Source organism: Pollachius pollachius, assembly GCF_949987615.1.
Source record: "Pollachius pollachius genome assembly, chromosome: 11".
NCBI lineage: Eukaryota > Metazoa > Chordata > Actinopteri > Gadiformes > Gadidae > Pollachius > Pollachius pollachius.
The window spans coordinates 20,129,341-20,140,772 of NC_136944.1; the positions used below are offsets into that span (position 1 = coordinate 20,129,341).

The window sequence follows — 11,432 nt, forward strand, 5'->3', positions numbered from 1 at the left end:
CGCATCAACTTTGGACGACAGAAAGTGATTCACTTATGTTCAGTGAATCAGACACTGCACATAAAAACGATCAACCTTTTTCTCTTCGAGAGGGGCTTCTCAAAATGTGAACCACAGTCAATATAACATCCGTTATATCAACATGTTGACATGTCTGGCAACATGTTGAGGCTTCAGTGCGGAATGGAGGCATGTAACAGTGTCCCCCCCCTGAACCCCATTTCTGAAGGAGAACCGTAGCATTAATATTTTGGGATGGATTCGCCCACCCCTGCTCTGAAGCCCTATAATATAGGCCTACCACTTTTTCAATGTGACCTGATGACTAACACATGCTTCCCTGTGTTGTTCAGCAGTTTATAAACTTCAGTACTCTTGCACTCCTTAAGTGCACTCATACACTCTGCTGCTGAGGTTGCTCCACTCAAAGGGCAGACTTTTCCCCGTTGTTTACTGGAAAATCATTTGTAGGGCAGTCATCGCTTGTATATTTATCGTTAATATGAGTTAATATCAGGAGACAAAATTCACCTAGCCCGCTTGAAAAGCAAATACAAACGTGCTTCGATGTCAGTATAACTATGTCTCCTGCTATCGAAATGAATGTTTCCTAATGTGAAATAAAAACATTTATTAGTTATTAGTTATTTACGTTATTATCATATGATCGAATATAGGGGCCGCAGTTATTACTCCACATCGATCGAGGAGGCTCCTCGGGTCAGGAATTGAGCGCGTCACGGTGACTAAACTGATTGGGTGCTCACTTGTTGAGCACCCAATCCCCCCCCCCCCCCCCCCCCCCCCCCCCCCCCCCCCCCCCCCGCTGCCCAGATGACCGACAGGTGTGCGTTCATCTGGAGGTGAGCGCTGGAGCAACTGTGCGTTCCCACTCGACGCGTGATTCCGCATTCCAGAGCCGCTATGTGGGATGCCAGCAGATAGTAACGGTCTCTACTACGCCTGTCCTGATAGGTTCCCCATACGATACACAACATTTGCCATCTTTTGTTGTTTTTAGCACACATAGCAATGATCTCAACGCAACGCATCGAGCCCATATGTAGAATACAGCAGCCTGTGTTGCAGACCCGTTATGTGCACGATAATTATTGTGCAGGCACCCAAGCAGATTGATCTCCTTAAGACCTAGAGGAGGCCTGGTCGCCGCGCTGTCGCTGTTAGGACGGACACGACTAGACAAACAAGCAGACAGCTCGACGCATCAATGCGATGGAAACAAAACCACAATACCTATACGGGATCCTCACAGCGTGCAAGAGGACCAGGCTTCGTATCGCGTCGTTTCGTGCACTCACCAGCCATCGCACCACACCCGGATGCTACGCCTTCTCTTCTCCGGACTGCAAAGGGTAGCGTTTGGGGCAGCGGTCCCTGCCGCGTCTTTCCCGGCGGCTGCTGCTGCTGCTTCTGCTGCTGGTGTGTTCCCTAGGTGGTGTCCGTTCTTGATCATTGTATGGACACAATCAAAAAAAGGCAAGTAAGCTGGTAAGATGTTCTGTCAAGGCAACGGTAGAGTATGTACAACGAGGACAACGCTTTAAAAAAAAAAAGGAAATGTTTATGTGTCCTATATATGTGTATATATAAATATATATATATATACATATATATACATATATATTTATATTGTCAGGTGCCGGACCCTCTGAGCTGGGCGCTGACAGTATAGTGACACACACACACCGCAGCGGTATCACGGGCGACCGTCACGCCTCCGAGAGGCAACGTCAGCGCGTCGGGTCGTACGATGAGCGCTGTGCGGACACGCTGTTACATAATAGCAGTATTTTCCACTGTCAGGTGACCCAGTCTGCTAACTCATACATAGCGACAGTGTGTTGCACTGTATTGAAGTTGTATGGTCCAATCTTCACTGACGTGCTTTTAAAGAGCTTATTAATGTGATGACAAAATGGCATATGACAATATAAGGTGTACTTCGCTGATTAAATTATAGGCCTGCATCTAATAACCCTGAGTGAGTGAGAATGAATTATGTGTGTAGTGTATGATTTGTTTACACAACATTTACATTACAATGTAATGTATCCTAGACACGAAGCGAAGGGTTTGAGATTTGGTTAGAGATGTGGCGACATCTAGTGGAGGAGTTTGGTACAATACATTTTTTTCAGAAACGTTAAGTCCTTACACCATCAGGCCAGCAGAGGGAGCTATTGACTCGTGGAAAAAAAAACAATCGTGTACACATCACATCCCATCGTTTCCAATATCCAGACAGTAACGTACATAACGGGATGAATACGACTTCCTGCTTCTAATGAGGGTGTTGCGTGGACTACTGTAAATAGTTGCCCATTGGTCTATTCTCTATGCAGGTCTATACCTGATTATATAAGGCATTCAGCTTCTTCACTTGCACTGCAGCGGTGGCAATTGTGGAGTGGAGAGTGTGTTGTCCTACATTGCAGCAGAATGTGGCATCAGCATAGTGGATCACCGTGACGACCACTTGGCAAGAGAGCCTTCATGGTTCAAACGCAAGCCCTGGCAACCTTTAATTGTAGCGCGGTCGGCGAAGTGGGCCAGGCACCTGCTGCAGAAGAGGGTAGTGATGAAGAATGCTGTCCTAGATTGCCTACTTACTCCACCAAATTAATCAACTCTTCAGAGGGCCCACCAGTTGTCTGCGGCAGGTAACGGGGGGGGGGGGGCGCGTTTCAGTCACAGGTCACATGGGTCGGCTGGTTGGATCTTAAACGTGAGGGAGAATCCACTGGCCCAAGTGTGTGTGTGTGTGTGTGTGTGTATGTGTGTGTGTGTGTGTGTGTGTGTGCGTGCGTACGTACACACCATGTAAACTATAGAGTAGAGAGATGGAGTTTGTCTCGCACCATCTGTCTCTTTGTCTCTGCGCGGTCCCCGGTGAGATGCGTATTTGGAGTGTGTGTGTGTGTGTGTGTGTGTGTGTGTGTGTGTGTGTGTGTGTGTGTGTGTGTGTGTGTGTGTGTGTGTGTGTGTGTGGTGGACCCGAAGCGCTCCTGAGGTGGTTGATGTTTGATGAGGTGCGCTGAGACACAGGGGTCTCCGAGGGCCCATCAGGGAGGAGAGGCGGTAGGGGGGAGGGGGTGGGAGAGGACTAACTCACTACTCTTCTTAATCTAGGACAGGCACACCTAGACATCCTTCATGACTCCAATGTTTTACTCGTGTCGGGCCAAAAAAAAAAAAAGATGTCCACCGAGGTTAGCGAAAGTGGGTCGCCCAACGGCTTTTTTTGGATCACAGAAAAAGAAATTGTGCCATCGAAATGATTGCGGTCTCCTAAAAAAAAGGAAAAAAAAAAAGCAGCATGGATGTTAAAAAAAAAAAAAGGTTTCTCTTCGGGATATTTTTACGTGTATCGAACTGGGTCAGTGACGTCACAGGACACGACAAACATCAGGCCTTGAAAGACAGCGGATTCCTTTTCAAAGTATTTTTATTGGTCTTATAGAAAATAAAGTAAACTGTATCAACAAACATACAATATATACATCAATAACTTAGACACCTCAGAATCACGGCCAAACCCACAGTTGTCACTGTATATATGAAGACATAGTACTTATCTACAGATTGCAAAAAGTACAATAATTTAATTTATAAATACTTACAATTAACTATCGTCTGTTTTCATACAAAGTACTGCAATATTTTATTACAACGGATACAGAAAAATAACCAACATTGTATAACTCTCTCTTTATAGTCAGATTTTCACTTTTTAACACAGACGGAGTGAGAGAAACCTGCACAATCAACTGGTTACAAAGCAAAACTCAATGATGGGAACCAGTCCGGTCAACTGCCACAGAGGTGCTGCTAAGGAAGCAATCCTGTCCCATTCCATCACTTGTGAAAAGAAACAAGCAAGGGAAGCAAAAAAAGAGATTCCGCAATATGGAAAAACAAACATGACCAATAACACCATTTTAAAATCTGTATTCAACACACGATGAAACAAGAATCTCATTGATGGCGTTTGAATGAAGGAAAGAGCATTAAATGACTGGTGTTGTGCCCAAAAATCGAGCACAGAAAAAAACACACTTGTAAGAAAAATAGCACAGAAAGTGGCCCTTGTGTTTTGAATAGAAAAATTAAACAAACTGATTTTCTGTCTGCTGAGTGACATTAACACGAGAATTAAAAATCAAACGCACAGGCAAAAACAGCTCTAATGATTGAAGAAATGACCTATAGGAGCTACACACAAAATATAAACCATATATATAGTGTGAGTACTGGGGTACGATTTGGACATCAAATAACTGCACCTTGAATCCTGTCGGACAAGAGAAAAGCGTTTCCCTCACTTTTTCCGTAGTTCCTCTTTTTAAAAAGTTTCTAAAACTTCCGCCACTACGAACGAGAACATTGCGTGGGACGTGGGATAAAAGAACGCACGCTTTCACTAGAAAATTACAAAACACACCGCAGCGATAATAAAGAACAGACTATGGTCACTTTGACGATATAGATTACCCTTACACCTACTCACACCTTCCCACCAAGTTGCATATTAAGGGTCACTTTTTTTTCTCCCCACCCACCCCCACAATAGTCATTATAACCTACTGTAGCTACATACTATACACCTGTGTGTGTGTGTGTGTGTGTGTGTGTGTGTGTGTGTGTGTGTGTGTGTGTGTGTGTGTGTGTGTGTGTGTGTGTGTGTGTGTGTGTGAAAGAAAGCGAGCGATACATCTTCTCAGGAATATTGGTCGCTGTGCCAGCCCAAAGACACCTGAAAAGACATCACAGAAAACACTCACTCCACAAGACTGCCACAGCAATAACTACGCCAACATCAACACTGGGCCCCCGTCTATTGGTCGTACACATTAAGTTTCCACAGTTAACCAGTCAAAACGGAAAGAGCTAAGCTTGATTTTTCTGGACAAAGCGAGGATCCTCTCACACACGCACGCTCTCTCTCACACACTCACACACACACACACACAACTGGCCCTGGCATGGACGGGGTTCTGATTTGGTGCCATTTCGTGAGAAACAAAAGAAACGCCTGACTGCTGACCGTGAGAACAAACAGAAGAGCTCTCTCTGTATGCGATAAAGCACCGCCTCGCCTGGCGTCATCTGGGCGACACTGAGCCAGCCACGGGGATGGGCCGTCGTCAAATAACGGCACCAATCCCAGTGATGGCAAACCGGCCCGATTGTGATTGCAGTGTGTCCGAGCGTGGATCGAAGCCCTTTCATGACACGTCAAAAAATAATAAAAAATAAACTGTGTATACTAGGAAGCGAGCTGCCGTCCCTACCTCGTTGGGCCTCGTTTAGAATCGGTAAGTTTGTGTTTTAGTGTTTCTTTTCCTTTTTAGCGTTACCTGTTGCGTTTTGTCCTGAGCAAAAAAACAAGCAGGAGCATAGGCCTATAGTGCATATGTTGCCCGCCACCCAGGACCGGGCCGTCCCGCGGTACGGGGTCACGAACGATGGGCACCGAGAGAGAGAGAGAGAGAGAGAGAGAGAGAGAGAGAGAGAGAGAGAGAGAGAGAGAGAGAGAGAGAGAGAGAGAGAGAGAGAGAGAGAGAGAGAAAGAGAGATAATCGAGTCTCGATCACATCCCTCCCGCTCTCTCTCTCTTTCTCTCTAGGGGGGCTTCTGTTTAGGGAAATAAACGACCATTCCAACCGAAATCGGAGCACCGAGCCTGGACTGTACTGAGCGTTGACTCTGTGACCGTCAACAACGCCCCCTTCTCACGAGCACGCGCTCCCAATGAAGTCTCAGTGCAGCGTGCATGCGCTCGTTCACGCCCACGCGCGGCCCCGTCGAGAGGCAGAGGGCGTCCAGACATCTTCGCCAATTAAAGAAAAGCCATTAATAAAACACAAACACTCCTGAATGACAATCTCGGAGCGCCGATCCCCACAGCAGCCTCGCGAAAACACAAAGCGGGTTTCAGTCGGACATGGGACGCCCTCCGCGGGACGCACGTGCACTAAGAATTATGCAGAGGAGTCTGCGTACAGTGCATACTTCTGATCGGTAAAATACGATAATAAATAAATTGCACTTCTGGGCTGCACGGACCCAAAGAGCCTCTTTGCGGTCGTTTAACTTGTTTTGATGGCTGAATTCAATCTATTTCAACCCCCCCCCCCCAACCCCCCACCCACCTCTTGCATGTTTTTAGTGTGCTAATCTCTCACAGACAAAATGGTTGGTAACCAACGACGAGGAAGCAGAGGATATCACAGATGCCAATACTGACGCAATAAGACAAATCGACCCTTGTGTACACCACCTAGATTGAGCTGTACAGGTTTAAACAGCGAAGCGTTGACATCTATACAGTGCACGACACCGCCGACTCGCACGCACACAACACGTCACGGGGGGCCCCAACAGGTCGGGGGGCCCCGCAGGACGCGCCTAGTCACTAGAAGAAAAGCTATCCGACTTCAATGTAAGCCACTTTTGGTACAATTGCAAAAAAGATATCACAGGTTTTTATGTTTTTTTTTCCGCGTTTTTTTCTTTTTTGTATTTCTATAAACAATGTTCGTCAATCTACACTAAAAGGACAAAGCAAAAAACGAAATAAAAACAGAACTAGAAAAAGGGAATTTCTACGATGCACACCATAACTATTGTAACAGTAAAGCTAGTGTAAGTGTTATTTTGGAAATATTCCGCTGCCCTGGCGACAATCACAAAAAAAACTAAAACGAAAAACATTTTATAAAGCAAAACATTAGAACATCAATTTCTCTATGAGCATAACTTATGTTGGATAATGTTTCGTGTATTTTGCTTCCAAAAAAAACATGAGGATATTTTTGTGATAACATTCAGGTATCTCCGATAGTGGACAAGCATCTTGTCATGTATAATTGGTGTTCTGCTCCGAAATAACACCATTTAAAAACGCTCATTTGAAACATTTCCAACCTACCATTAATATGCAAGACCTCTTTGTATTTTTCAGTGCATACGTATATTATTGCATCTACCTGCCATATTGTCTCCAACAGGTTCATGAAAGTCTGTCATAAAACAGAAACGAATGCCAAAGTTGCAAGCATCTCTTCAGATTCACGGACAACAAACAAAAATCACAAATTTGACAGATTCTTTGCTAGTTTTGGGTTAGTCAGGCTTTTCGAGAGACATCTGTAGCATCGCTAATATCTTGAGACAACGATTTCGAGACTCGAGTGGCCGACGTGAGTCAGTGCATCATAACAAGGACAATGTTCTCCGATGTGTAAAAGCACATCCTGCCGTTACATGACGTTTAACAACGGCCCAGATGGGAGCCCAACGCCTCCAGCTCGGCCCAAATCCATTAATAATGGAGTTGATAGATCAATCTAAGTCTTGCAATCCAGAAGTAAATTCTGATGTACTAATTCCAAAAAAAGGTATTGAAAACGTTTTACATCATACATTTATGGAAATGTAAATCCAATTAAACCCCCATTGTAGGACTTATAGCTCATCATATTTCATATAACTTCCAATGTAAGAAGGAGAGATCTCCTACCCCAGGTCTCCTCAATAATTTAAACAGTATTTTTTTCGGAAGAAACTGTCAGTACAATATACGGCGAAACCGATCGCCATGACACTATTACCAACGACAACCTGTTAAAAAGCCATCATCATGACACCATAACTAACTGCAACTAGTTGAACTTCAGTTTAGGCAACCCAACCCAAACAGACCGGCCAACCATTAGCGTACGGCGGCTATGCTACGACCTCGCTACGATGCACTGACTCTTCACACAACTGCGGCCCACCCCCCCCCCCCCCTCTCTCCCTCCCACCCGCCCCGATACTACGACCTGGCCTCCGCCTTGGACTTGATGATGGTGATGACGCTGGTGGCCCCCACCTTCCCGCTGATGACGGTCGACATGGGGCCCCGGGGCCCCGCCTGCGTCACGGGGCTCCGCGCCACAGTCCTGGCGAAGCTCTGCAGCGCCTCGTACTTGGAGCGCAGCGCCTCCAGCTCGGCGCGCATGCTGGCGTTCTCCGAGGCCAGCTTGTCCACTTCCTGCTGCAGCAGCGCCTTCTGGCGCTCGAGCTCCTCCTTCTGAGTGACGCGCTTCACGCGGCAGGACGCCGCGTAGCCGCGGTTCTTGAGGGTGCGGCGCCGCTGCTTCAGCTGCAGGATCTCCTCCTTGGTGAGGCCGCGCAGGTGCTGGTTAAGCTCCCGCACCGACATGCTCACCAGCTCGTCGTCCGTCAGCGTGGTGCCATTCTCGCCAGGCTCCCGCTTCACCTGCACAGCCAGGGGCGGGGAAGGGACGCGCAAAGTGGCCAGGCGCGCGCGCACGCACACACACACACGCGTGCAGACACACACACACACACGTGTACACGAACACACACACATGTGCACGAACACACACACACACACACACACACACGTACATGAACACACACATGTGCACGGACACGCACACACCCGCGTGCACACTCACACACACACACACGTACACGAACACACACATGTGCACGAACACACACACATGTGCACGAAAACACACACACGCACACACACACGCACACAGTTTAGGGTTGAGCATCCTAATGTCGGCCCCTCATGTCTCCACATGGCCGTGTAGGTTCTCTGCAGGGGGAGAGGGGGTGGGGGTCCGTTCTTTACCTTCAGGGCTTTATTTCCCTTGTTTGCAGTAGTCATGCCCCGAGAGCAGGTTTTAAAAACACGCTGCCGTCTGGTCTGTGGACGACAAAAGGACAAATGTAAAAAGAGAAGGAAATTTACCTCAAAACAAGTAGCACACAATACAACAGTAATCTTCTCTTGCTCTACTCCAAATTTTAAGAATCACCGATTTCGGGGAGAGCGAGAGAGTGAGCGAGCGGGAGAGGCCGTCTGGTAAAGTGGGTCAAGGACTCAAGACATCCTTCCAGGTTTGTTGCCAACTGTTGTACACGCTCCATGGCTGTCGCATGAGGTCAGCGGCCATTACCAGCGCCCCCACCCCCCCCCCCACCCCATTTATCAGACTCCCCAAAATAGCTCTGGTGGCAGTCTGCCCCCCAGTGCAGCTCCGGTTAGGTTGAGGGCGGGGGGGAGGATCACGTTACACAGCCCAGTAAGCTTTGAATCGAGGAGGGGCAGGAACCTAAAACGCTGGCTGGCGGGATGCAGAGAAGGGGAACACGGGCGTGACCAGCGAGGCCAACAGCCTTCAGCGACTGAAGCGGTTCACCAAGATCTCTCTTGGAAAACAACGACGACCCTGTTGCGTTTCCTTCTTACCGCATTTTTTCCTCTTTCCCCCCTCCCAAAAAAAGCGCCACTGAGGCACTCTCAGCCGCTCCTACTTTCGGTTCTCCTCTGTTGGGGTACCGTGCGATGGTGCCGAAAAGGTGGAGCTACAAGCACCGTCCGTTGATTGGTCGACAGAATCGTCACTTCCATGCGACAGGGGGATAAAAACAAACAAAAGCAGTACCCGCAAGGTATTTACGGACAACTACTCCACCGTGCTTCGTGACATAGCCTTACGAGTACACATTAAGGCATTTAGAGAGCATTGATTCGCTCTGGGAGTCAATGAGGCGTCATTGCTTCTTTATGTACAGACGACCTCTTTTGGGACTGAGCCGTTATCAACTATAATTCATGTTTTCTTAACCTCTGCACGGTTTGACCTACTGCACACCAAATAAGAGGCCGATATCATTGCTTTAATCATGACCGAAACAAACGCTGACAACATGCGTTCTGGCTGAGAGATGGGCCGACAGCTTAGTAGAAAGTGAAGACATACAAAGACGAATAAATGGGGTGCACTGCCTCTTCAAAGTGTATTAACCCCCCCACACACACACACACACGCACACTGAGGAAATGCTGTGTCAGCTACACCGCCACGCACCACCGCAGTCCCAACACATTGCCTCGGTAAGCTGAATTACACCGTGTGTGTGTGTGTGTGTGTGTGTGTGTGTGTGTGTGTGTGTGTGTGTGTGTGTGTGTGTGTGTGTGTGTGTGTGTGCGTGTGCGTGCGTGTGTAATAAACGAACGCCTTAGGATCCTCTCAACACCAAAACATAAACAATCCGTTCGCTAGTCACTGAGTAGGTACTTTTCCTCCAGAGCGACCTGCGGTGACCTGAGACAGACGGCATCAGGGTATGGGGCATCCTGCTCCAGGGTGCCTACAGGGAGGTCACCGGCGTTGGAGGGAATCGAACCGGGGACCACGTGATGTGAGCTGAACGGGCCGACCCTACCGCGACTAACAAGTCTGCTGGCAAGTCGTTTTTTTACGGCCGCGCGCCGTGATGCGTGACACCAGACCACAGGTGACTCCCCCCCCCCCCGCCCCCTCACCCCTCCCGGAGTGCACGGCGACGGCCGAGGACATCGCCATGGCAACGTGGAAGGGGGCTGCAGGTGCGGGTACCGTGACCCCGGGGCCATGCGGGGCAGAGAGAGGGGCTTGTTAAGAGTGACCCGGTTACGACTCCATCGCGGGGGGGGGGGGGGGCGACACGATGGCTCAGGTTGTGACTTGCATCACTGATGCTGCGGCCCCTTCGAGAGAGAGAGAGAGAGAGAGAGAGAGAGAGGGTCCAGAGAGCTGTTTGGACGGCCCAGCGCACAACCCAAACAGCATCGCCCTTCCTTCTCAGGGCGGATCCTTCGTGTTGGCTTTTCTTCTGTGCTCGATATTTTCATCTCCACGTTTGCCCCCCCCCCCCAGCTATGAATAGCAGGGCTGACCGTAACACCTCGCGTTATCCCGGCCGTTGTGGCGGCTGCTGGTGGCTGTGACTCATTTCCACTGTTTCCAGTTTCCAGTAAGCATTTGGACCGCAGATTGCAGAGCATAATGGGATAATGGCGCGGGAGATGATGCACTGACACAGGACAAATAGACAGGAAACAACTCTCCGCTAATAGCCACCGGGCAGGGGAGGAGAAAATAGACCAGCCAGCGCCCGCCGCCCGCGAAACACACGTGCTCTGTTGAGCCGCAGCCGCTCTGGAGCCAGCCAGCGGCAGAAGCAGCCCCGCGTCGCCCCCCCGTACGGCGGCCTGGTGGGAGACATGCTGGGGAGGACGGCTGTGATCCAGGCTGGAGGGGACTGGTCCGTGTCAGCCTGTGGTGTTGAGAGTGGAGGGAGGAGGAAGAGGAGGAGGAGGAGGAGGAGGAGGAGGAGGGCAAGGACCCCAACCTTATTCAGCTCCCTGCAGCTCGGCGTGCCAACAGATGACTGCCGTTCATTGACAGGGGATGACAGCACAACACGGGCACACACACACACACACACACACACAAACAGCTGCTCCCACTGGCAAGCAGGCATCCGAACCTCGTAATCTCTCAGACACACACATGCACAGTCGAAGACACACACACACACACACACACACACACACAGTC

General features: G+C 49.1%; 1 protein-coding gene across 1 annotated transcript; it reads right to left on the reverse strand.

The window, feature by feature from the left end:
- Positions 1-7,840: 7,840 nt before the first annotated feature.
- LOC307083023 (transcription factor MafK-like) lies at positions 7,841-8,710 on the reverse strand (the record flags this gene model as incomplete). Its single annotated transcript, XM_079746808.1, has 2 exons — positions 7,841-8,287; positions 8,675-8,710. The coding sequence occupies 2 exons, from the start codon at positions 8,708-8,710 to the stop codon at positions 7,841-7,843; spliced, it is 483 nt and encodes a 160-aa protein (XP_079602934.1).
- Between the last annotated feature and the right edge of the window lie 2,722 nt (positions 8,711-11,432).